The 26,890-nt window shown below is 40.0% G+C and overlaps 3 protein-coding genes across 4 annotated transcripts; 2 read left to right on the top strand and 1 right to left on the bottom strand.

Moving 5' to 3' along the window:
- The first annotated feature begins 333 nt into the window (after positions 1–333).
- LOC119648260 lies at positions 334–1,236 on the top strand. The gene is made up of 2 exons (XM_038049908.1): positions 334–454; positions 522–1,236. Exon 2 carries the CDS (start codon positions 537–539, stop codon positions 1,074–1,076), a length of 540 nt encoding a protein of 179 aa, XP_037905836.1. The 5' UTR covers positions 334–454; positions 522–536; the 3' UTR covers positions 1,077–1,236.
- Positions 1,237–10,813: 9,577 nt separating this feature from the next.
- LOC119650082 (OCIA domain-containing protein 1) lies at positions 10,814–12,139 on the bottom strand. Of its 2 annotated transcripts, none has more exons than XM_038052586.1 (5): positions 11,937–12,139; positions 11,744–11,869; positions 11,507–11,676; positions 11,271–11,446; positions 10,814–11,210 (listed from the first exon to the last, which is right to left on the bottom strand). In XM_038052586.1, exons 1-5 carry the CDS (start codon positions 12,006–12,008, stop codon positions 10,972–10,974), a joined length of 783 nt encoding a protein of 260 aa, XP_037908514.1. In that variant the 5' UTR covers positions 12,009–12,139; the 3' UTR covers positions 10,814–10,971. The 2 variants fall into 2 exon arrangements, with proteins under 2 accessions (XP_037908514.1, XP_037908513.1); XM_038052585.1 differs by having other exon boundaries at positions 11,744–11,881; positions 11,937–12,137.
- Positions 12,140–24,217: 12,078 nt separating this feature from the next.
- LOC119648558 lies at positions 24,218–25,264 on the top strand. Its single transcript, XM_038050328.1, has 3 exons — positions 24,218–24,483; positions 24,545–24,677; positions 24,764–25,264. The coding sequence occupies exons 1-3, from the start codon at positions 24,428–24,430 to the stop codon at positions 25,262–25,264; spliced, it is 690 nt and encodes a 229-aa protein (XP_037906256.1). The 5' UTR covers positions 24,218–24,427.
- Positions 25,265–26,890: the final 1,626 nt, after the last annotated feature.

Here is a 26,890-nt window from a genome sequence, read left to right as displayed (position 1 = left end):
GAAGTTAATAGTTTTATAATAATAATGATTGGGATGACATTTTTGTTAAGATATAGAGAACCATATACGTATCTAAGGCATCGGAGGGTAAGCCGTTTACTAAGTAACTCCTTTAGCCTTATAATAAATTGAGTGTATTGTAATCATACTTTTAATTTCGTGAATTCTCCACTAGTCGAAGCTAAGTCCATGGCAATACATATTTAAGTTTCCCCCTTAAATAAGTAAAATGGGAAATTATTAATAGAGTAGTTGTTTAGAGCTTTTGCAAATTTCAAATTTTTTGCAAGAGAAAATGGCATTTACTTTCTTGACACCCTTTTAGAATGGTTACAGCGGCTTGCAGTCTGACACTGCCTCACTTCGTTATCGTAAATGTCAGATTTAAATCGGCCACGACCCCGACGAAAAAAGTAGAAATCAAAACAAACTTGTACTCTAGCGGCGCAATTTGGTAGGCGTATTTTCACGCACCGCTTCTTTCCTGAGCCCGCACACTCATCACTTTCCATTTTCCGCAGGCATTATGCAAAAAAATGGCAGAACTCTCAGTAGATAACGAAAACGAGCGGATCAGAATCACGACAAGCACACCGCCAGGATCCCCGCGAGACAGAATGGATTCGTCTTTGTCTCCGCTGCGGAAAATCTCGGATCCCTGGAACATCTCGCTCAACCACATCGACGAGCTGCCCATTTTCAGTATACGCTCGATAGCGCCGTCCAGCAGATCACCCTCGCCCATCGAAAACATCTCCATCACGTCCATTCCAGAAGTCGACGAGCCCAACCCCGAGGAGGAGGAGGCCGACGACAGCAATCGAAGCCATGACCAAAGACTTCATGACCACGACACCGACTTAGTATCGCTGGAGGAGATCAATGCTCAGATCCACACACCAACTAGCTATAGACCAAAAAGGGCCATGAGCCTCGACACCATTTTCGAAGGAGTCTTCCTCGAGACTCCGCCGCGAAGACTGGACTGCAATAGTGCGCCGCGAAGGCGACAATTCCACTCGCCCCCGCGGCGCCGGATGCGGAGTAGCTTAAGTTGCTTAGTACTTGAGGAGTAATCCATTCAGGCTGTACAAGAATTCTTAATTCTCTTTTTGCGAAGGAAAGTGTTAGACGTTAAGTGTTTAGTTAAGTCCGATATTATTTTTGTATGTACTTTTTATGCATTTTTTGACAGAGATTTGATTCGAGCTTGTAATTAAATCAGATTCAATGGAAGCGGGGATGGTTTTCACTCTGGCTGCGTGGAGCACATCGTGCCGGGGGCTCCAATCCCTATGTTTGCTCGTCGATTCCGTTTGTCACGGTTGGTTCACCATAAGGACGAAAGTGTTGAGTTGGATCAAAAAGGGCCGGTCTTGCGGTTCTGTAGTCATCAGGAAAGTCTTCATTCGTAAATGTTAGAACGTGGAAGTGCTAAAATTAACTGTAATGGATGAGCAGGTAGAACTAAACATTGAAGTCTCGTAAAATTTCTTGATACGAGTCAATTCGAAAAAAACGAAACTTCCAAACCTCAGTTCGATTTGTTTTTGCAGAAAATCCAAAGTAGCAAAGATAAATTTTTCGCTTTGGCTATTGATGATTGCATGCAATCATGATGTTCATGGAGTAAACAAGGATTTCATCTTTCCTGTCTGGATTGGTTGGTATAAAAAGAGTGATGAGATATAATCTTTAGCTTTACCACGAAGACTCATTCAAAAGATTCGAATGGAGCAGTATTTACAGAGCATTGACGGCAGATTCGCTTCAACTGAGGAGAATATTTTATTTGGCTTTCTAGTTAACCAGAATCCACGGGGGTCGCAAAAGATGTGACGGTCATGGTATCGCTCATAGATTTCGTCGTTATGCAGGCTGCGGAATCGCCCATCCTCATGTAGGGCCAACAATTCTGCGGAAGATTCTTCTCTCGAACGCGGCCAAGAGTTCGCAATTCTTCTTGCTAAGAACCCAAGTCTCCGAGCAATACATGAGGACTGGCAAGATCATTGTCTTGTACAGTAAGAGCTTTGACCCTATGGTGAGACGTTTCGAGCGGAACAGTTTTTGTAAACTTAAATAGGCTCTGTTGGCTGACAACAACCGTGCGCGGATTTCATCATCGTAGCTGTTATCGGTTGCGATTTTCGACCCTAGACAGAAGAAATTATCAACGGACTCAAAGTTGTATTCTCCTATCTTTATTCTTCCCGTTTGACAAGTGCGGTTTGATGTTGGTCTCTTGGTTTTCGGTGCTGCCGTTGCCACCATATACTTTGTCTTGCCTTCATTGATATGCAGCCCAAGATCTCGCGCCAATTGCTGCCTGCTCGATCTGGATGGAGGCAGCTTGTATGTCTCGGGTGGTTCTTCCCATGATGTCGATATCGTCAGCATAGGCCAGTAGTTGGGTGGACTTAAAGAGGATCGTACCTCTTGCATTTACCTCAGCATCACGGATCATTTTCTCGAGGGCCAGGTTAAAGAGGAATCCCCTTGATGTAGGCCGTTGTTGGTGTCGAATGGTCTTGAGAGTGATCCTGCTGGTTTCATCTGGCCTCGCACATTGGTCAGGGTCAGCCTAGTCAGTCTTATTAATTTCGTCGGAATACTGAATTCTCTCATGGCCGTGTACAGTTTTACCCTGGCTATGCTATCATAGGTGGCTTTAAAGTCGATGAACAGATGGTGCTACTGTCCATATTCCAACTGTTTTTCCATCGCTTGCCGCAGAGAGAAAATCTGATCTGTTGCTGATTTGCCTGGAGTGAAACCTCTTTGGTATGGGCCAATGATGTTCTGGGCGGATGAGGCTATTCGGCCTAGCAAGATAGCGGAGAATATCTTTTAGATAGCATTCAGCAGCGTGACCTCTATAATTGCTGCACTGTGTGATATTTCCCTTTTTATGTATGAGACAGATAATGCCTCGTTGCCAATCGTCAGGCATTGATTCGCTGTCCCATACCTTGAGCACAAGTTGATGAAACACTTAGTGTAACTGGTCGCTTCCATATTTAATCAATTCGGCTGTAATTCCATCGGCTCCTGACGGCTTATGATTTTTTAGCCGCTGAATTGGACGGACTGTTTCTTCTATACCTAGTGGTGGCAGTATTTATCCGTCGTCCTCAGTTGGCGCGACCTCCAACTCGCCAATGTTCTGGTTGTTCAGTAGCTCATCAAAGTACTCAACCCATCGCTCCAATATGCCCATTCTGTCGGAAATCAGATTTCCCTCTTTGTCTCGCCAGAATGAACATCGAGGTGTATAAGGCTTCATCCTGCTGACTTATTGGTAAAACTTGCGCGCCTGGTGCGGTTGCTCCCTATACTGTTCGAGTTCACAGACTTGTTGGTTCTCCCAGGCTTCCTTTTTCCATCTGTGAAGTCGCTTCTCCGCTCGACGGAGTTCGTGATATGTGTCAACGCGTGCCCGTGTTCTTTGAGAATGCAGCGTTACTCGCTATGCGGCATTATTGCGTTCCGTTGCTACCTTACATTCATCGACAAACCAGCTGTTCCGACTCCTTTTGCGGCTCGGGGCCAAGTATGTTTGTGGCGGTATCAATGATAACGTTCTTTAGAGGAGGATCATTTGTTGATGCTTCATCTCCAGGTCCTCTGTTGACTGCGGTTATTGCGGCATCCATTTCCCTCTTATAGGTGTCGTTGTGGATGGCTTCAGTGTTAACTCTCACCTGATTGTCAGCGGGGATTCGGGGTGGTGTTGTTATTCGAGCTCGGAGCACTATGCCAACGAGGTAGTGATCCGAGTCTATATTGGCCCCCCTATATGTTCTGACATTCATCAAGGCTGAGAGGTTGCGGCGTTCGATCAACATGTGGTCAATATTGTTGAAAATGGTCCCGTCTGGAGAGGCCCACGTATGTTTGCGGACCGCTTTCCGCAAACCAGGTATTTTCAACAACCATTTCGTGTGACACTGCTAACTGAATAATCCGCAGTCCGTTATCATTTGTATTTCGGTGTAAGCTATGGGAGCCAACATATCGCCTGAATACGGGCTCCATCCCTACTTGGCTGTTAAAATCCCCAAGTATGATTTTGATATCATATATGAGACAGGCTTCGAAGGTTGGTTCAACTGTCTCGTAGAGGATATCCTTCTCGGACTCTGCAGTCTCCTCTGTAGGGGCGTGAACGTTAATGAGGCTTATATTTCTAAACTTGGCTCGCAGGCGAAGAGTGCATAGCCGTTCGCTTATGTTTCCAAAGTCGATAACAGCAGCTTTCATTTTTTGGCTGACTAAGAAACTTACTCCGAGCACATACTGGATAGGCACTATAATATATGGTGTAGCGGATCTTCTCCAGGAAACCGGTCGTTGTCCAACGCATCTCATGTAGCGCTGTTACATCAGCCCTATATTGGGACAGGGTATCGGCTCGCTGCTCAGCAGCTTCATCTCTGTACAGGGAGCGCACGTTCCATGAGAAAATGCGCAAATCGTTATTCCTTTGTCGTTGCCGGGTTCGTCGTTGTGTTATCCGTCCAGTCCGAGGTTCCTGTTGTGGCTTCGTAACAAGTTGTTTTCCTTGTAGGGTTGTCAGCCCTACCCAATCCCCAACCAGGAGGACCAGTTGGTACAATTTGTCCCGTTTTTAGGCGCGGGAGATTCGCTTTCATCCTTCTCCGTCTGCAGCTTTTCGTTAAGAAAGAGCTCCCAGCGATCACCACGTGCAGGTGGAGATAGGGTTTGGTAGTAGAGCTGCTGATCTTAATTTAGCAGGCATTTCCCAGGTTTTATTCTCTATTGTGGGTACCAACCCACGTTTCGTCTTGGGACCTATACTACCCTTTGACCACTTAGGGTGTAGATTATCTCCAACTTAAATAATTCAATACAACATATTACTCACATGACATGGCACACAAAGCTGGTCCTTATTTCCTGAAATACCCACCACTATTGAAGATCTCTTTCTTCGGCGTAAATCAAATGGTTGAACACATTTCCAAATGTAATGAACTCTGGCTAAATTCTAAAGGATGGGGGACCAAAACTCGCAATAAATTAACATCCTTTCAGCAATTTCCATACGCTAGAACTCCTAAGCTGCCTAGAATGTATTATATCCATGAAAAAAAGGTAACTCAAGATCAGAGATGCGGAGATGTAGTACAATTCAAGTACAAGTTACACAATTTATTCCTCCTGAATGGCGACCCGCTCAGTTAAGTACTTCACCACCTTATTCTAGAGTATTCCACCCAATATAGAACCATTTTTCATGGGTAGCTGATTATCGAAACATTCAGATACAAAGTCAGCCTAAAGAATATTCTGACTGAAACTGCGCTGTATAACGTAATTTGAACGGCTATGGGCTATTACGACAACTGACTTTGAATAGCGTCGGGAAGAACTTTGCTACGAGGAAAAAAGCTGACATATGTATATAAAGTGCTTTGCGGATAACTGGTAGGAACTACATGACTGAACGTCTGGATTTGGCTCTCGATATAGAAAATACGGCATTGATATTAGCGAGCGGGCAGTGTTGGGTTCAACAAGGAACATAATCACCAGAGTCTTCATTGAGGCTATTTCACTGGTTTCTATGATATTAACTTGAGCAAGTGTATGCGCTGCGTTTATGGGCTGTTCCCGTATAGCAACGCAGAGAAAACATTAGCGTGGAAGAGCCTCATTTTGGTTTTGATGTTGAGATAATTGTATTTCTAGATTTGGACGAAACAGTAAAAGCGGATATAACGCTGTTAATGAGTGGAGTGATACCATTACCAACGGTTAGCAGAAGCAATATATATATGATTACCATACATCCTTTGGTGGGGTATAGCGCGTCAGCCACAATTACACGCCATCTCTCGCGGTTACCTGAAATGCGCTACAGCTCCCGTCAAGAATTCCCGAGACACTTGCGCACCTCCTCTACTGTTCTTCGGCCATTTTGGGGAAGTGCATTCCATTGCATGGCGTAAACCGCAACCGCAATTTCACAAGAATTTTCAACGGTCGTAGCAAAAAGATCACTGAAAACTGTCCATCAAGCAAATAAAATACCAATGGCGATTTCATTTGCTCGTTGAGTCCTCCTTAAGGGGGTCGTCCCGTATGGAGGCAATTTCCTACTTTGTGGACCGTTCTGAATAAGTCCTGAAAATTTCAAAGAATTTCGTTGGATAGATTTTAGACGATGGTGGCTTGACGGACCAAAAAGGTTATGGACGTCTGGAATGAGGAGTATCAACAAATCTCTAGAGCAAAAGGACAGTTCTTCGCCAGCATCTTCCCACGAATTCCTACCAAGTCTTGGATCTCCACGCATCAGTTTCTTCAACCATACCCTGGAAGCAACCTTTTGGACACAAGCAAAAGCGAAATAGCATCCCCTCCCACCTACTCAGCTAAACCAAAGTGTAAACACATGCTCACAAGCGGACATAACACAAGTCTACCAGCAGTTACATCAACCAAAATCAAAAATCGATTTCGTTGGCGTTATAGGCACTGCCTGCCAACCGTCCTCGCGGGACCATTCTACGTGATCGAGAAAATCACCTAGGCGCTCCGAGCCACCCCAAATTGAAATAAACAAACATTGTAATATGATGTAGGGTTGGCCTTATGCTGAGCAAAAGCCCTCGTTACTGATTTCTATAATATGGGAACCGTTCGACAGACGCTTGGGAATATGCTTATCGATTTTAAATGAAAGTAGATATCAACCTAATATTTTACACAGTTAACAGTTCTTAAACGTATTATTTATAAAAATATGAAAATATCGAAAAAATGCTAAGACGAACCAAAATTAAAAAACGGTAAATAGAGTGTAACCCGTTTTGTGGTGCTGATAGCTGGAATTACAGCGTGTTTATTAAGAACATATTCACTATTATTTCCTTATTTTATAAGGATAGAGGGAAGGTGATCAGAATTTGAAACCTCTAGGATAAAAGCAAAATCGAAGTTGCATTTTCATTTCAGTCCGTTTTAAATGCAGAAGTAGGTAGCTGCTTAAGGGGGTCATCGCGTGTGAAGGCTTTTTTTGCCTTTTTTTTTAAATTATTTTGGAGGACTGGATAAAGATAGAAACGTGATTTTTCTTACCATATGTTTATTGATATCTCTAGTATATGTGATCGTAGATAGTTTTCGGAATACGTGTCAATTTATGCACCCATCTTCAAAAAATGTGTTTTTCTGCTGCCACGCTGGAGGGCGCTGTGTTCATCTGAGGAAAAAAAATAAACGGCATTTTAATGTGGACAATATTCCACGGTCCGCAAACTACGATAATTAGAAAATATTAAAAGGTAATTGTTTAGGATCTGCGGGATCCTAAGTCTCCATCCACTTGATGGTGGACCGGACTAAATGAGGAGCAACTTACTCCCTCGTTTTTTAGTCCATGGATCCCTAGTATTGGAGCGTAGCACCCCAAGCATTAAGAATTGAAAAAATCAAAAATTTGACTGACGGTTTCGTCCAGGGCAGAGGCAACTCATCAGACGCTGCCTCACCTCTGCCCTGGGAGCAGCGTGACCGAAAGTGCCAACAGGTGGAAAGACGCTCCCTTTTATCATCGCAAAAACACGACAAGGTTGCGAGTTATATTGGATTGGATTGGATTAAAAGGTAAATTTTTGGTGGGCTTTTAAACTTAATTTTTTGGATTTTGGTGTTTTTTCACGGCTTTTTTTTATGAATAAAAAAAAACGACCCGTCCGATTGCAATTATCCTAGTTTGCGGACCGTAGAAATATGTATTAAAGAAGTCGTGAAAACTTCAAACAATTTGGTTGGATAGATTTTGAGCTATGGTGGCAGCCGATTTTCAAGATGCAGTTTTGAGAAAAACGCATTTGAAAATTTAAATGTGATCATCAACAGTAAAATTTTAACTCATCATTAATCTGCTATACCTGGTCCATAGAGAGCACCCTTCGTTTCTTCAAAAAAGTCTTGTAAGGCCGATTGTTGCTCTATGGTTTCAATTCTGGCTCTTTTAGCGAGGTCAGTCGATTGTCGTTCGGACCGCCAAATTCGCGCTTCATTACGGGGGTCGGCATAAAACTTACATATGTGACCAACTTGACATCCCATTGTCACTAGGATTTTGAGAATTCCATTGAATCCTTCATTGAAAATAATTACAGCCAGGAAAGTGGTTATTTCTACGACCTTGGCCCCAGAATGGAGGTGTTTAGGAGCGAAAGTCCAGATCGATGCATTTAACGACTCATTGTTATTCTGGGTCTTTGCTCCTAAACATCTTTTCAAGAGATCATCTCGTGACAAATCTTTGTAGATTGGTTTGATGACTGTTTGAACTTATTCAGTCAAAGGTGCCTTCTAGTGGTGGAAACTATCCAGTCGTCTTTTAGCTTCCATTTTGCGCCATTTGCACCAACTGTCCTCGCCTGCTGGACAATTTGGATGCTGAGGATTTTCGTCTGTAGAACATTTATGGAAGAAAGTTCCCCAAATTTCTTGCTTCATTCCTTCTATCAAATTTGCGTGTCGACGAATAGCTAGCCCAAAAAATGTAGTGAGGTCGTTAATAACCTTATCAGTAAGTTTTCCAGCCCCTTTTCCACCAATGCCTTTGTGATTCTTCTTTGCATTTCTAAGCCGCGTCCCATTCTTTTCTCGACATGTCCTACGCATTCCTTTTTTACTACAACGTATATTTTATTATTTGCAGAGATTTGCGGAAATACCAGAGAAAACTCCAGCAAAATCCAATATACAATATACAAAACTTGTCGCAATTGGAACATCCATGTTCATGCTTGCTAAAAGTTTCTTTGCTGATGTTGATGTGAAATCCTTTTTTTTCTCTGATAAGTATCGATTCCCATGAAATACTCGTTTTCTAGTGCGAGCATGACGTTGAACGTTAAAGCGATCTCCCTTCGTACGATCCATTTAAAAAAATCACTGAACACACAAACAGCACAATACTTACAACAAAATATAACTGAGTATAGCTTGAAGGCCTTTCAGTGCTCACTCTAGACTGGATTATCCTTTTTATTCCAAACAGCAAATAAGTTTACACAATTGATTGGTTTTCCATCTTTTTATATTTATACCTGTGTTCGAATTTATAAGGCCCAGGTAAAAAACTAACAGGTAAAAAAAGATTCGATGCTCTTTCTCATCGAGTACTCTAGCCGCGGCTGAAAAAACCTTACCTGTTTAACACTGTAATTTCTGAACGACTCAGAACATCGGAAAATCCCTTTGCCCGCATATTCTCCACTATACACAGATACAATTCATACAAAAAAAACGATTTCTCCAAAACGGCACACGGGATGACCCTCTTAAAAAGAATGAGCGCCAAGTACAAGAAACGCTTCGAATCAGTATTTCTCGTCAGTCATAAAGCGGGTCTAAAAATGAGTTTATTCCAGGTACCTAGACACCTAAGTTTCGAGGATATTCGGTGCGGAATGAATCAGAAGGAAGAGGGTCAAGTAGGATTATCAATAAGTGTAGAACGATGTCATCGTCTCTTTGTTCACGAACTTTCCAACATTATCGTTGTGAACAGCAACATAAAAAGAAAATTAAGATGTCATTAAACACACTTAGGCAGACTTCGAGAATCCGATAATTCTCACAAGTGTACGATGAGAAAACCTGCACTGTCATCGGAGCACGTTAAAAAACATGTATATTGGCCCAAGGAAAATATCGACCGTGATTGGAGCAATGTAATATTTACAAACAAATCGACTTTTATAATCAGTAATTGCTGGAAACGGGCTTGGTCATAAAAAGAAGAAACAATTCCACAACGGTCGTTTAAACATCCAGCAAAGTTCCATGTTTACGGATGCTTCTCTTAACTAGGATTCGGTAAAATTCATACTTTCCCTAGAAATCTCGATGCAGAGTTTAAAAAATATTCAAGAAAATATTGTTGAAGTCTGCCGGATCGTTGTATGGAAAGGATTCGATTCGAATGAATTTTGCAAGAGGATAACGATCCCAAGCGTGGCACCCGCGGGAAAGAAGCAAATGGCATCATCACATTAGATTGGCCTGCTCAAAACCCAGACGTCAATCCAATTGACAAGAGGAAAGAAGATAAGCATTCGACATCTGGAAGTAACGTTGAAACGAATATGGAAACAGTTGTGATGCAGAAAATTTAGCTGAGTGTAATTACGCCGTATTTCTAGCGATTAATTATTTGAAATCATAAAAACTTGTTTTTCCTATTCGCTAGTGTTGATTTTGCAAATACCGATATTTCGGGAACCAATTGTCCCCTTCATCAGTGCTAACAATTCTGCGGGCAGACAGCAAAATATAAATCAACACTAGCGAATAGGAAAAACAAGTTTTTATTATTTCAAATCACAAAATTTAGTGCAAAGTATGGAGAATAAGTGTGAAGCCCTTATTCGTAGCGAGAAAGATTGGACCAATATTGATGTAATGGAGAAAAATTCACTTGAATAAAATGTATGAATTCCATTTTTTAATCTTAATTTTACTGAACACGCTATAACCATTAGACTCTTCTCCAAGGAATAATTGACCCCCGGAGTTTAAAGAATATCTTGAGAACATAGAAGAAGAGGCGGTCTTCATTACCCGGAAATCCCCGATCCAACGTGTTAAATACAGCGGGCGGGCTGGCCGCCGTATTTCTATTTTTGCGAATTAGAGTACCATCTGGAAGCCAGCCTATATAACTACCACTGGAATTTCTCAACGTAACAAAACTCTCCCACTTTGTCAACAGAGAATAGATCCAGAAAATGTATAAAGTAAGCGAAACAACAAAACAAGGGTACATGGTTCGTGTTATTTTATTAAACAATCAATTTACATTTTGCATAAAATACCAATTGCTCGCGCCATTTGCGACAATATAAAAATATAACGAAAAAGCTCTACGCGCTAATACCAAGCAACATTCCTCTTGCATTAAGTACTTAACAAAGGATTCCTTCACTGCGTCCACACATCTCCGTAGCGATTCTTTGTGCCTTGCGGTTTCTCCGGTTCGGGGGCAGTCGGTTCCTCCTTCCCGCGAATAACCGTCGGAGCTTCTGGTGGAACCGGACGATAGAACTGGTTTTGCGATTTCTTGTAATATTCGTCACGATTCTGCTTTCGCAGCTCGTCGTAGCTGACTGTTTGCTTCGGAGGCTCAGCCGGCAAGTTGTCCTCATAGACAATAGCGGGACCTTGAATGGTATTCATTTAATTGCATTTATTAAGAGTAAATGGAGCCAGCAGAAACTTACTGTCTAATGTCGGTCGATAAGTATCGTCCAGTCCTTTTTGCACTGGTCGCTCTGTGTCCAAATCCAAGGAATTAACCCGGCCTTTGCGGATGGTTTCATCGGAATAGATGTCTGGGTTGGGCGTCGTGAATGGAGCCAAGGCGAGACCGGCTCCAAGGCCTTGATCGGGTGTTAGTCTGCATATTCAGTAACCGGACTCTAAATAAAACGTTCCAGGAAAATTCTAGGATACTCACGAATCGTACAGGCTGCCCTTCTTCCGTTGTCTCAAAACTTCAGCCAATTTGGAGTTTGGAAGTTGCATCAGCTTCTGAGCACACTTCCTCTGATAACTTACTTTTCCTATAAAGTATCCAACGATCACGCTCACTACAACTTTTGGCACCGCTCCGAACCGCTGGTTAGGCTACACAGAAATTTATTATTCAAAGTCGAAAAAGTGTTTCGCAATTTTCGGCAATGTTGGAACATACACTGAGAAATCCTCTTTTCACTCCATAGTACGCGGCCAGTCCGAGACCAGTCCCGATTGGCAAGGAACGCTGGAAAAACGATTCGGTGTTGCATTCCCGAAGTACCCTAAGCTCTTCCGCAGAAAACTGGTAATGGGCCTGTGGGGTGAGGAAATGTAAATCAAATTTGGAAGCGGAAGCGAACGAAGCTTACCAACGGATGTTGATGGCGTGGCTTTGGGCAGGGGGGAGCCCCGCCGGGCGAAGGGAGAGTCGCGTCTGACATTGGGTGAGGATAATTAGTATCCGGTTTAATAACAACGCTGAATCTGGCCTATTATCCCACCTTCACTTTTATGCACCTAAAAATTGTCGGCTTACGACCGGCTGATTCTGACGTTTTGCTTTTAGGTGAAATTGTACTAGAATGCCTTCTGCCCAATATTGTCAGGAAATAAATATATCCAGACAGCTCTATTCCGTGACGTAGGAGGGCATTTCACCACACCAGCCAGACGTTACTAATTAATGATTCCATAGGTCTGCATATTTGGAAATATTTGGCTGACTTATGGGTACAATCTGCAAAGGTGTCATAATTGCAAACCTACATTTGAGAGATAAGCAGGTCGGAAACCAGAAGCTGAACTGTTCTAGTAATAGAGAATTATGACTTCTTTATAATAACCTTATCTTAACGGATTATCAAAAATTTAAAAGGTGGTGACAATTGAAGGGCTCAAAGATTAGCATGTGCGAAAATTATATAATATGGTTCTCAGGGAAGTAGGCTATGGTATGTATGTAAGTATACACTCACGTTCATAAGAAAACCGATTTCATCTTGTTACTCATCATCATATTCTTCGCCAAAAATCAAAAAGAATTTTATGCTTTTGTCAGAGAAAATTACATTAACCGCTTCATCTGGTCAATTTTTCCTCTCTTTACACCAACTTACTTGGAAGGAACTCATTTTCGCTGTAAGAAGTAGTTTTCTCAAGTTCATCGGGCCTTCAAATTGTTTTCCTTTAGCCGCCGTTTTTCAGCTGAACTGAAGCCCTTTTACTGGTTATAGTGTACCTATTGTCAGGAACTCTATTATGCTCCCTACTTCCAGATCATTCAGCTTTGCATCTGGTATTAAGTGTTCTCCCAGATGCCTCGACCTACTTTGCACTGCCCCAGGACGTGTATAGAGGCTTCGTCATACTCCTCACAAAACCTGCAGGCAGTGTCCGTAGATATAGACAGACAATGACCATTGAGAATTCCCACTAAAATTCGGAGGTTCTTTTTAGTGACGTTTAAGCAATCCTTTGTGTGATGGGTTCATATCCCCCAATAAGCACCCTGGACTGCTCCATCCCTGGTAGGCCCGCCTAGTATAGTTCCCTCAATCGTTCCTCTTCATTTCTTAGAGTCATAACCATGAAACCGTTTCCGACTCCACAGTTCTGGACCGCGTAAAGGCGTCTCAGCTCCCTTCTTGGCTAGTTCGTCCGATGCCTCGTTGCCTTCCAACCCAGCATGGCCTGGAACCCAAAGTATCCAGACCTTGTTGGACGAGCCGAGTGTATTCAGTATCTCAAGGCATTCCCACACCAGTTTAGAGTTCACCTAGTTGGACCTAAGTGCCTTGATCGCTGCTTGGCTATCGGTGAGAATAGCTATGTTCTGCCCCCTGTAGTTCCTTTGCAGATTAAAGGAGGCATATTTATCTATGGCGTATATTTCCGCCTGGAATATGCTAGTGTAACTGCCCATTGACTCAAAGTACATTTTCCTTGGACCAATGACACCGGCACCCGCTCCCTCTGCTGTGGGGAATCCGTCAGTGTACCAAGTAATCAGTTGCTGGTTCAAGCTGTATGTCACACCCACGTTTTCCCAGTTTGCTTTGTTACTCCAACGTGTTTCAAACTTCTTATCGAAGTGAAACCTCATTGTCATGTTATCCCTTGGTATCAGTAATTCGGGGTATCGCCTAAAAAGAATATCAATCTTCCTTCGATTTAGGCCCCGCCTCACTGATACTACCGGCCATCCTGAATATTGTCCTCCTTGCCTGTATCTGTATGTGCAGATGGTGAGAGGTTAATCTCAGGAGGGCCTCCAGGGATGCCGTTGGGCATGTCCTCATTGCCCCACTGATACACACGCAAGCCAGTCTTTGGAGCTTATGTAATTCCCTGGCTTGTGTGTTGAGCTCGGTTTTTTCTGCCCAGATTACCGGGCCTTACTATTGCAGTATATATCCAAAGTAGTATCTTCGGGCTGCAACCCTATTTTTTCCCTGCTATGGGTCTATAAGTCATCAGAGCCCTCGTGGCTTTCCGACATGTGTCTTCCTTAAAAGGCTATATCTGTTTGAAATTTTTTTCTACATATTTTTTCATTAGTTTAAAAACGCTAAAACACCGCTAGATTCATAATCAATTACGTTCTTGTATGTACCCAACTTGGAAATATTCTTAAAATTAGTTCTTCTGTACCAACTCCTAAGAAGGAAACAACATTTAAACCTCTAAACACAAACTTTAAAGCATAAAAGAAATGCAGGGGTAAAATATGGCTATGGAAAGGCAATTGTATGATGCTGAGATATCAGAGTGAAGTTACAATTTTGTAGAAGTTATAACCTTTCTAAACTTCAAACGCATCTTTTGCCGAAACCACGTTTTCAAAATCGGCGAGCAGTAGAACGTTTCATCCGATCAACTTGAGAATTTGATTATAATTTCTTCATTCGATCATTTAGTGAAGTACACACCGTTCGGACTTTCGAAAAATCGGCCCTACAACCGCCTTTTTTTGTTTCCTTTTGCTAAAAAGTTGCTTAATCGATTTTTGGTAACTTATAATTTAAAAATGTATTGACTGAAAAAATTTGAAAAACCTCTATTTGGGGGTTCTAGGCAGATATAAGCTCTTAGAAGTCAATTGTCAGACTGGAGCACTAAACTCTCCGTTTTCTAATAGTTCCCCGAAAATTTTCTTGCTGATGATTCATTAAAATTAATTTTATTATATATTGCAAAATTTGTTCCCTTTGAGAACGCGTATAGTCGATTTTGTGGACACTCATGACCTTCTACTTGTGAATACATAGTTCATCAAACAAATGCCTCATATTCTTACAGATACGTGTAGAGGGGTGTCGTGGTTGCGGTTTCCCATCCTCTTGAGCGAATAACGAAGAAAAAACTCGATTTTACACTTAGATCAATACGTAGCTCGAACTCAGACTGACTTAACAGGTTGTGAGTCAGCGTATTTATACATTTATTTTCTATTCCTTTCTCTTTCTTATTTCTATTTACATAATGTCCTTAGTTACTATCCTGGAAAAGCCAGTTATATATATCGCTAAAAAAAACCCAGGATACATTCCTTTAATTACGGGTTTTACTCTCAAGACAAATTCGCGTGAAACCCTAATTATATTTGTGACTGTTTATTGCGATGTGTTTCGTAATAACGTATTGTGATCTTGTATCGGGTGCAGGTAAAAGGGTTTCCCGGGGGATATCCAACACGTGTGACTTAACTCCTCCCCCCTTTAAGTACAAACTGTCCGCAGTTTGAGTAGGTGTAAGTTTTGTATAGGATTTGCTTACTTTCTATGATTTACGCTTCTAATGGTGATACATCATCGTATACAGTCTTAATTAATTATGTGCTGAATCTGTTTTTTTATTTACAATAATACATTCTATTTCTTGTTCTAATTACATCTGATTTTGGAGTTACAATTACTCATTTATTAAATGTGCTTAACAGTAATAGTACTTATTATAATTAGATTAATATTATACCACTATATATCCTCGATTCAACCAAGATATCTGAGTTAATTCATATCAGTTTTATTTTATTAGGTTTTTGTCTCATCCATCAGATATCAGAAAATGTATGTTTGAGCCTTTTCATATTTTGTGGGTGGATTTTTTGATTATTTTTAGCTTTTTTGAATCTGGGGTCTAATTTTTGAGGTGTTGGGTTTTTAATCCAGTTAGAGTCTAATTCTGCTGACTGTCTACTCTTGTTGTGGTATTCTAAATTTTTCTTTTTGGTTTGTTTCAAATTCTCGTAGACGATTTCAGTATTTACTTCACCAAAATACACATCTGATGGCTTATATTTGTGTGCAGAATGTGTTGTTGTATTGTAATATCTAACGCATTCTTGTACTGGATCTAATAGGGTTAGTTCGTTATTTTCTAATTTTTGCCTGAGTAAAAAGATTCGTATATGCTCGTTAAGAGTTCTATGTGCGATCTCAACATCTGAATTACCTGTCTTGTGGTTGGGACTCGTAAAATGAATATCTATTTGTTCGTTTTCAAACCATTCTTGTGTTTTTTGTGATATGAGAGCTGATTCGTTGTCTGTAATAGTTTTTGTAGGCTTACCAATTTTATTGAAAAGTGTCGTCAAGGCATTTATGATAGTATCCCATTGACGGTTTTTTATTGGTATAATTGCGAGGAATTTGGAAAATTTGTCAATGCATGTTATATACATCTGATTCTTATGTTTGTACCATATATCCATGTGGTATACTTCTCTAACTTTACTAGGGGTCAATGTTTCTTTGTAAGGTTCTTTAGGTGGGTTCCTGTCGTATTTACTTTGATGACAAATTTCACATTTATTTATGTAGTTTTGAATAAAATCTTTTAGTTTAGGGTAGTAGTATTTAGTTCGTATTTCAGAGTACAATTTATTTATGCCAATGTGGTTTGTTTGTTTATACATTTTTGCAATTATCTCCATGATTTCGCTGAGCGAACAATCATATAGTAAAGAGTTAGCATTAACCAGAGTTGCTTTACTATTTGCTTGTTTCCAAATATTATATTCTTTTTGTAATATCAATAAATGTGTTTTAGTTGGGACCTTAATTCCTGTAGTTCCTATTAAAGGTACATGGTTGTTCAGCACGTACTTAGCTTGCGTCTCAGTGAACTTTTTAAAAAAAAATGTAGTCCTTTTTTTCGATTAATTTTTTCCTTCTTGGCAACCTTTGTTGCGCCTACTTTGATAACAATTTGGGTAGAGAAACAGTTAAGTGGTTTTTCGGATATTGGAATATAATGTGAATTATCTTCGTAAGAAGTATGCTGCGTTGCTAAATCACTTTCACCCTCTAAAGCGTTTATTTCTATACGAGATAATGCGTCTGCTACTACATTTACCTTGCCTTTAATGTATTTGATATGAAAATCGTACTCCATTAACTTTAGTTTCCATCTTTGCAGTTTCGGATTATCAGTTTTAAGATTTTCCAAATATGTAAGAGGTTTATGGTCGGTGTGCAATTCGAACTTCCGTCCGTAAATATAAGGTCTGAAATAGCTTAAAGCATATATAATGGCTAGTAGCTCCTTCTCGATTGTTGCTAACTTTGTTTCTGAAGAATTTAGTGTTCTGGATGCAAAGCATATTGGTTTATTATCCTGTGACAACACTGCTCCTATCGCAAAATTTGAAGCGTCCGTTGTGACTGCGAACGGTTTATTGAAATTTGGAAATTGAAGAATAGGATGGTTAGAGATGTACAGTTTTAATTTTTGGAATGCTTCCTTGTAGTCAGTGTTATTTAAATCGACCTTGGCGTCTTTTTGTAAAAATCTAGTCATTGGTCGCGCAATTTTCGCGAAATCCTTAATAAATTTCCTGTAGAATCCTGCTAGTCCCAAAAATGATTTAATTTGTTTTTGTGTTGCTGGTAATGGAAATTTGTCTATGGCCTCAAGTTTTTTAGGGTTCGGTTTAATACCGTCTTTTGTAATGACGTGGCCTAGAAATTCCGTTGATTTATTTAGGAATGAAGTTTTAGACATTTCAATCTTTAAATTTGCGTTTCGTAAAGCTTGAAACACTTTCCTTAGGGCGATTTCATGTTCTATCAGAGTTGTACTATAGACAAGTATATCATCCATGTATACGATACATATTTTGTTTATGTATTTGGCTAGTATTGAATTCATCAACCTCTGAAAGGTTGACGGTGCATTTTTTAGACCAAAAGGCATCCGTGTGAATTCGAAATGTCCTTCGTCTGTTGAAAATGCGGTTTTATGCCTATCCTCGGGCCTTATCTCAATTTGATGAAAGCCCTTTGCCAAGTCTATACTTGTAAAATAATTAGCGTTACCTAATTGACCAAGTATATCGTCGATCTGAGGAATCGGATATTTATCAGCAGTGGTTAAATTATTGATTTTTCTAAAATCGATCACCAACCTATGTTCGTTGCTTTTTTTAGGCACAACCCATACTGGGGAATTATACGGAGACTTGGAGGGTACGATGATACCTTGTTCTAAATCTTCCTTTATTTGACGCTTGACGAAATCTCTAAGGGAGTACGGATACCTATAATTTTGTTGATATATGGGTTCAGAAGTCGTTAGCTTCAGCTCATGCTTTATTTCGTGAGTGAAAGTTAGTTTCTTATGTTTGTCATATTGGATGTCGGCAAATTCATCCTTAATTCTTTCTATCATTAAATCCTCTTCGGTTGTATAATTAGTCTCATTATTTGGATTAACTGAGATTTCGGGAATTTCAGAACTCTCTTTATTTAAAATGTTACTTACTTCGTTTGCTATCATTGAATAATTTTCCCCTTCTTGGATAAAGCTCAGTGAAATATTATTGATTGTAATTATATTTTTTGAAAAGTCTAAAATTGCTTGCGTACCGGAGAGGGCGTTTTGACCGATAATACAGTCGAATGTATTGGATACGAAATCGATTAGTTTCCACCCAATATGATGTTTTGTACGAAACTCGGATGGAAATTCAGTTTTTAAACCATATCTTATTTCTTCTTTTTTATGTATGGTGCTCATGATGAAGGGTTTATCTAATGGATATCGCCGATTATGACCTACTAATTTTGAGTTCATAATGCAATGAGTACTGCCAGTATCAATTAGACATTTTAAAGGTCTTCCTTCGATGGTTAATCGAAGAATTGGGAGTCTTCCGAGGCTGGTAATCGAAAATTTTTCGAAGCCCATATGTAATGAAGATCCTGAAGTGGTAGCTGTATTCATTGAGACATCGGTAGGCATTGAAAGATCATTTCGCCTGAAATTCCGACTATGTGGTCTCTGATTGTAGTTTCCTGAATTCTGACGGTGATTAAATTGAGTTTGTTTTAGGTTCATAAACTTGATTACGAAAATTGTTGTTGGAATAATTATTTTGAGAAGAATTTCTGCTTGTGTTGAATTGAGTCGGAGGGTAGTTATGATTAAGATTATGGTTAACTTGATTCCTAAAAGTATTATCGTATTGAGAAAAATTTCTGTTTCGGTTGAATTGATTCGGAGCGTTATTACGATAACTAACATGATTTCGGACAGTATTACTATAATTATTGTATTGGGATGAGTTTCTGTTCTGATTTACACTAAATCGAAGATATCCCGCATTCACTAAAACTGCGTAAGCGGCCTCTAAAGTGTCGGGCTTATGCGCACAGAGCACTCCCCTTACAGGCTCTGGACATTTATCAATATAGCAATATTTCACCATTTCCCTTCTTAATTTAATCTCATTTGCAGCTTGTTCTGCTGTATATGCAACATTCGTTTTAATTTTGTTGCAAATAATATTCAAGTACTTACTTACATACTCGTATAGTTTGGCGGGAGTTGTGAACTGTGCTGCCAGTATTTTCTCCATAAGTCTGGATTCTGATTCCGGTTCGTCGAAATGCAATAGAAGTGCCCCTTTAATCGAAATCCACTGCGTTGATGGCAAGGCGTTGACGACTTGTTTCGGTTTTCCCAGAAGCTTTCCCATGATTTGATAGTTGATGAGCGTTTGTTGATCTTCTGAAAAAGTCTGAATCATCTTTTGGATTGAGTCGATCGAGCCTATAAAAGTATGAAGATCGTGCTGGTCCCCCATGAAGTTAGGCAACGAGCTTATGTGTGCAGTTATCGTTTTGAAGTCCATGTTCTTCGTTTTGTATTTGTTCACTTGCGGATTATTTTCTTTACGCTCCAACGTCGGTAGGGCATCCAATAAATCTTGTACCCACGTCACTTTTGTTTTCGCTTATAACACCGAAAATAAAATCCTTGGTAGTTGAACGGCCGACTGCGCCAGTTACGTGTAGAGGGGTGTCGTGGTTGCGGTTTCCCATCCTCTTGAGCGAATAACGAAGAAAAAACTCGATTTTACACTTAGATCAATACATAGCTCGAACTCAGACTGACTTAACAGGCTGTGAGTCAGCGTATTTATACATTTATTTTCTATTCCTTTCTCTTTCTTATTTCTATTTACATAATGTCCTTAATACTATCCTGGAAAAGCCAGTTATATATATCGCTAAAAAAACCCAGGATACATTCCTTTAATTACGGGTTTTACTCTCCCGACAAATTCGCGTAAAACCCTAATTATATTTGTGACTGTTTATTGCGGTGTGTTTCGTAATAACGTATTGTGATCTTGTATCGGGTTCAGGTAAAAGGGTTTCCCGGGGGATATCCAACACGTGTGACTTAACTTTACATTTTATTATATAGTGGGAACAGTAAGACACAATCGACTATATATTCTCATAAGACGTCGGCATTTCACCACCATCACTAACTGGAAATCCATTCCCTATGAGACTTTAGTTAAATTAATTTAGTTAAAAAATTTTAACTTTTAGAAAAACCAGAATTATTCTTTTTAAGTTCGAACCCACTGATGAAGGTAGCAAGTTACTACTGAAATGTACATTCGGGATAATAAATTACTCACCGACTTAAAAGAAATAATTTTGGTATTTCTAAAAAACAATTTGGGCTGTCAAAAATTTGTTTTCGATGTCATGGCCACCGCGATTGGCACTTGCGTGCGTTCGGCACAGGAGTTTCTCGCCCCGCGACAACACTACACTCCCAGCTGAAACCAAAGGGGGTTTCAGCGAGGAACCAGACGAACGACCCCCTCAACTCGGCTGCCGCGAATCAAAACGGACGTAAGGTAGTTGCAACGGTTTCCGAGAGGCATCCGTCCTAATTAGGACAGGCAGTATTCACATCAGCCACAGTTTTTCTGTGATTGGCGAGTGGTAGTGACTTCAGCTCCGGCATTGCAGACAAACACAGCAATGCGCAGTAAATTATGCTCAAGGTGTGGGATAGCAAATCAATGCGTGACGACGAGCAACGGGGCATTATTTCTCCCCTACATAAAAAGGGAGAAATCATGCAATACAACAATTATAGAGGTATCACGTTGTTGAGTAACATCTATAAGATATTCTCCGCTATCTTGCTAGTTCGGATAGCCCCATACACCCAGAATATCATTGGCCCATACCATAGAGGCTTACTCCCAGGCAAGTGAGAAACAGATCAGATTTTCTCTCGGCGGCAAGCGACGGATAAACTGTCGGAATATGGACATCAGTTGCACCATCTTTTCATTAACTTTAAGGCAGCCTATGATAGCATAGCCAGGGTAAAACTGTACACGGCCATGAGAGAATTCTGCATTCCGACGAAATTGATAAGACTGACTAGGCTGACCCTGATCAATGTGCAAAGCCAAATAAAAGCAGCAGGATCACTCTCAAGACCATTCGACATCAACAACGGTCTACGACAAGGGGATGCCCTATCATGCGTCCTCTTTAACCTGGCGCTGGAAAAAGTGATCCGTGATGCTGGTATAAATGCGAGGGACACGATCCTCTTTAAGTCCACCCAACTACTGGCCTATGCTGACGATATCGACATCATGGGAAGAACAGCCCGAGACGTAGAAACTGCCTTCATCCAAATTGAGCAGGCGGCGATCCGCGCGAGATCTTGGGCTGCACATCAATGAAAGCAAGACCAAATATATGGTGCCAACATCAGCACCAAAAACCAACCAACAAACAACGTCAAATCGCACTGGTCAAACGAGAAGAATAAAGAGAGAAGAATACAACTTTGAAAACGTTGATAATTTCTCCTATCTAGGGTCAAAAATCACAACCGATAACAGCTACGACGATGAAATCCGCGTACAGTTGTTGGCAGCCAACAGAGCCTATTTCAGTTTACAAAAACTATTCCGCTCGAAACGTCTCACCATAGGATCAAAGCTCTTACTGTACAAGGCAATGATCTTGTCAGTCCTTATGTATTCCTCGGAGACTTGAGTTCTTAACAATGAAAATTGCGAACTCTTGGCCGCGTTCGCGAGAAGAATCCTCCGAAGGATTTTTGGCCCCCTACATGAGGATGGACGATTCCGTAGCCTACATAACGACGAAATCTATGAGCGATACCATGACCGTCGGGTTGTGGATAAAATCTGGCACAATAGGTCACGTGGGCGTATCACTTAATCCGTATGGATGAGGATGATCCAGCCCGGAAAGTCTATAAGGGCAATATCTATGGTAAAAAAAGAAAACGAGGAAGACGCTGCCTGAGATGGAATGATGGCGTAAGCCAGGACGCCAGGCAGCTTTTAGAGATATCAAATTGGTGGACCTCGGCGCAAAACTGGGATTCTGGAGTTCCTTATTAAGGCAGGCCTAGACCGGATACCGGTTGTTGCGCCGTTGATGATGATGAGTTCGGCCAACGTGAAAAATGTAGTTTCGAAAAAAACGCGTCTAAGAGGTGTTGCACATAAATTCAAAATAACAGTATTTAGATATTTTTCCTATCTTAATTCTTTATCATTCGAAAGGTGTTAGGGCATTCTTTCAGCAAAAAAGGCCAAAATGTGGATGTTTCTACAGTGACTTAACACCGGAAAGGGCCGTTTCCTCCCAGCTACAAAGAAGTTGGAATACCGGAAGTCAGACGCTTATGGTGTAAAGGTTCGATGTTCATCTTGTGTAAAAAACTCTTCATTCACTTTTTTCCACTCGTACACAGCTAAAAATTCAAAATATTCCTTCGTATGTCTCCAAATCCTCCATTCATATGATGGTGACATCCTACACATCTTAGAGTACAATAAATTCACGTAAAATACAAAATTTTGTTTGGATAGCTTTTACAATAATAGTTTGATTGTCCTCTAAATTTTCAAAATTATGTCTAATATTATGGCTGCAATATTTTGTACTTCTAGGAAGAAACTTAAGGCGTTTTTTTAGAAGTGAAGTGTTAGTTCTCACCACATTTTGGGACAATAGCTCCAACTGTTTCGGAGTAAATCTCGTGTGGCAGACAAATAGACAGACATTAAATCGATTTTAATAAGGTTGTGGGTGAAAAAAGACAGATAAAAGAAGGCGGACATATAGTTAAACTTATGAAAAGCGAGGGTTTTCTCCCCAATGAAATCCAATCTTAAAGGGGTCATCCCGTGTGAAGGCAGTTTTTTTTGGCTTTTTTTAGAATTTTTTTGTGAAGGACTGGATAAAGATACAAATTCAAGTTTTTCACCATAGATTTATTAATATCTGAGCGTGCATAGTAATTTTTCCAGCGCGATCGCATAGTTCGTTATTGAAATACAGAGCAATTTATACACTCATCTCTAAAAAATGGTGTTTTCTGCTGCCACGCTAGAGGGCGATGCGTACAGACTTGACTACAGTCCGCAAACTAGGATTATTAAAAAATATTAAAAACTAAATTTTCGGTGCCTTTTTTTGAATTTTGCCGTTTTTTACGGCTTCTTCAATGAATAAAAAAAAAACTACTGAATGAATCGCAATTATCCTAGTTTGCGGACCGTAGAAATATGTTCTGAATAAGTCGCGAAAATGTTAAACAATTTGTTTGGATAGATTTTGGGATATGGTGGCAGCCGATTTTCAACATGCGGTTTCGAGAAAAACGCATTTAAAAAGTAGAATGCGATTTTTAGCCACAAAACCTTAACTGACCATTAATCTGCTATACCAAGTCCGTAAACCTTAGGTTTCTTGAAGAAACACATGAACGGCCTTGGCTTCAATTCTTGTCCTTTTAGCGAAGTCATTGGAACGTTATTCGGACCGATAAATACGACCTTTATTACGGCGATCGACATAAATCTAGCATGTGACTTATCACGTGTTTAACACTATAATTTCCGAATAACTCCGAATATCAAAAAATCACTTTGCCCATATATTCTACACTATATCTAGATACAATTGATGCCAAAGAAAAAATTCGATTCAGCGGATGCGACACACGGGTTGACCTCCTTAATCCATTATTTTACCCTTCACACATATATAAAAGGAATTCTTTCAGTATTTTCAAGTTTTCGCTAGTTTTATGTAGGGGGCAATTTATGGAAAGCTTTTGAGAACTGAAGTCCCTAATTGAGTAGAGTAATATTGTATTTCCCACCGTGTCAATTAGAAGAATGTATGTACTTAGTACCCCTCACTTATACATTAACAATCCTTAATTATTTGGAATAACATCATTGCTTCAGTATTGCAAGTTGCACGTACATATGTTGGTAGATACGTACGAGCTAAATTCGCACTTACAACCGTAAAAGGTCAAAATCCAAACAGGAAACCGGTTTTTTACTCCCCCTTCAATATCTGCATGTAAATATGCCAAATAAGCAGAATATTTTCAATGCAAATGTTAGTCATTAAATCTACTCCTTCGCGTGCATACTTAACTACAATGCACTGAATAGCTTATTTTCAAAAATTCCAAAAAAATCGTGGTATTTATTGAGATAATCCAGTGAGTGTGTGGCGACGCTGCTCCGGAAAGAATGGATGATAAAATCATTAATATTTACGTTACCTTCCTGAATTATAATCCTTCAAAGTAAATTTATATATTTGTAAGGGGAATCTATCGACTTGAACCTTTTTATTTTCATTTTCAGAGCTAAAGATGGTATTGTAATCAAGAACGACGGGTTCTGTTTCCTAAATTTGGAAGAGCTTCAACGCCATAAGAAATTCAGGAGACAGCAAAGAAATCACGTGGAACCAAATATTTATAAACATTATAAATGGGTAAGTATCCGCGTTCACATTGTATCTGTTTTACTGATTTGTCACTTACATATATGATTATAAGGATTTAAACAATCTTTTTTCAGTACTATTCCATCCTAAACTATGAACTTAACTCTGCCCCTGAAGGATATAAACTTCGTGTCAATCAATTCGAAATAGAATCAAATAATATTGAAGCATTTTGCTTGAATGGTGACGTCTTCACCGCGGTTACTATAATTTTTGGTCCTGAAATGGAATACTGGTATTACTCAACGCCTGAGGATGAGTCCAACCGTATATGTGGAAGTAAATTACTGGAGAAGAAACGGGGTATGTTTGGCAAACTGAACATTATCGAACTGAAACAGAGACAGTTGAGACCAGAGCCAAACGATGAAATCCTAAATATTATCAGCAAAGCCTACTCCCACGAACCTTCTGTGATAGCAATTACTGAGCCTCCCTATTTTGCTTGTAGGTATGAACAAAGCCTTGACTGTCTAGACGAAATTTGTAGGTGTAATAATTCATATAAATTTGAGACGATGCTTTCCAAAGCAGAAGAAATTCATTGTATCAATTTGTTAGAAAGGAGAGGTTGAGGATGAAGTGAAGTAGAATAATTTATTGTAAAGATTTTTGATAATAATTGACAACATAAATGCTCAATAGTCAATTTATAGCTTTTATAAAATTAATAATAAGCTTTAACTGTTATACGTACTCGGAGAAGCACAAAAATATGCAGATCTAGGGTAGTTAATTTTGAAAATGATTTTCTAATTCTAATATATTCAAGTTTTAGTTGGGACACATATGTAAAAACTTTATCTTTTTTATATATAAGCGCGAGAAACTAAATAATAAAAATAAAACTGTTTTTAACTAAAATTTTAATTCTGAAGATATCCGCATTTCGGGAGTCAAACGTCAACTTCTAAAGTGCGTTTTATAATCTGCCTATTCAAGTCCAAGGGAAATTGAAAAAAAAACACTCACACAAGTACATATTTATAGACTGGAACGGAGCCAGATTCCTAATTATTTACATAAATACAAAATTTTCATGTGGAGCATGGCATGTCTATGATACCTGCGCGCATTCGCTGTAATTTCCTAGCAAACGTGCTTTAGCTGCCTCCACGATTTTTCGAGAAAGCGTGTACTCCTCCACTATTGATCTATGTTATGTATTTCTAACGTAATCCCCATCCTAGGATAATGAGGTAGCCCGCAATGTAGTTGTCGCACTTGCTTAGTGTGATCTATCCACGCCCACTGCCGCTTTCTGATCAATCAGAGTCCGCTGATATTTGGGCTGTACGCACTTGACACTTCACACAGTGATATGTTGCTCTGATAATAGTTTATTTTTTTTTTCTGGAATGCCGCTCCTGCGTAGATCACTCCAGGATGATTTTACCAATATCTTCTCGACAGCAGGAAGCATGCAAGTACCTTGCCAGTTATCACACTCAAGACGGTGCCCTTCAATGATCATCCGCTCCATCCACTCAGAAGGAATTATTTCAGATTCCCAGAATTTGCGAATAAGTGGAAGTAGCAACTCTGTAGGGACTGTGCGGAAATGTTACGCATGGAGACCGTCGAAGCTTTACTCCATTTGATTGTATTCATGCCAAAAGTAGTTTTGCTTTTGTTTCAAGTGACCGTCCGTATCCAAATGTGGTGATTACGGTGGCCCTCCATATCATCTACAAGATATCGAATGTTGTACGAGTCCGGATCATGGTGAAGTATGTTACGATGAGAGTCCAGCGTGACATCAGCTTGGCACCAACACAGTCACCAAAACTGTCAATCAAACAAACTCCCCTAACAGGTTTGCCAGTCATGGACACTGACTGCGAGAAATAATATATGAAACCGGACGGCACGTCCTTGAGCTAACCCGAATACTAGCAGTTCGGTGAGGTGAGGGCTGCGATTCTTGGTTCTCCATTATTATCTCCCTGACAGGACACAGAGATTTTATCACTCAGGAGTCACCAAAATTAAACCCACCCGGGGTAAACTACTCTAATAGAGACGCGGATTAATACCACCTGTGTCAATTTTAACCTTCGATGATATCAAACTGCCTCCCCGTCACGTCTCTATTAGAATAGTTTACTTCGGGTGGGTTTAATTTTGCTGACTTCTGAGTCAAAGCACATGACAAAATCTCAGCGTCTTGACAGAGAAATAATATTGGAAAACCCGAGCTG

Source organism: Hermetia illucens, chromosome 2, assembly GCF_905115235.1.
Source record: "Hermetia illucens chromosome 2, iHerIll2.2.curated.20191125, whole genome shotgun sequence".
NCBI lineage: Eukaryota > Metazoa > Arthropoda > Insecta > Diptera > Stratiomyidae > Hermetia > Hermetia illucens.
The sequence above is the reverse complement of the archived record's forward strand: the minus strand, read 5'-3'. Positions and strand labels throughout refer to the sequence as shown.

What these genes read in the sequence shown, in the direction of transcription:
- LOC119648558 (XM_038050328.1), top strand. Translation starts at nt 24,428, where the DNA reads ATGGATGATAAAATCATTAATATTTACGTTACCTTCCTGAATTATAAT. An exon ending in CTGAATTATAATCCTTCAAA is followed by an intron (nt 24,484 to 24,544) that starts GTAAATTTATAT and finishes TTTCATTTTCAG; the next exon opens with AGCTAAAGATGGTATTGTAA. An exon ending in TTTATAAACATTATAAATGG is followed by an intron (nt 24,678 to 24,763) that starts GTAAGTATCCGC and finishes ATCTTTTTTCAG; the next exon opens with TACTATTCCATCCTAAACTA.
- LOC119650082 (XM_038052585.1), bottom strand. Translation starts at nt 12,008, where the DNA reads ATGTCAGACGCGACTCTCCCTTCGCCCGGCGGGGCTCCCCCCTGCCCA. An exon ending in CACGCCATCAACATCCGTTG is followed by an intron (nt 11,882 to 11,936) that starts GTAAGCTTCGTT and finishes CTCACCCCACAG; the next exon opens with GCCCATTACCAGTTTTCTGC. An exon ending in AAGGGCAGCCTGTACGATTC is followed by an intron (nt 11,447 to 11,506) that starts GTGAGTATCCTA and finishes CTGAATATGCAG; the next exon opens with ACTAACACCCGATCAAGGCC.
- LOC119648260 (XM_038049908.1), top strand. Translation starts at nt 537, where the DNA reads ATGGCAGAACTCTCAGTAGATAACGAAAACGAGCGGATCAGAATCACG.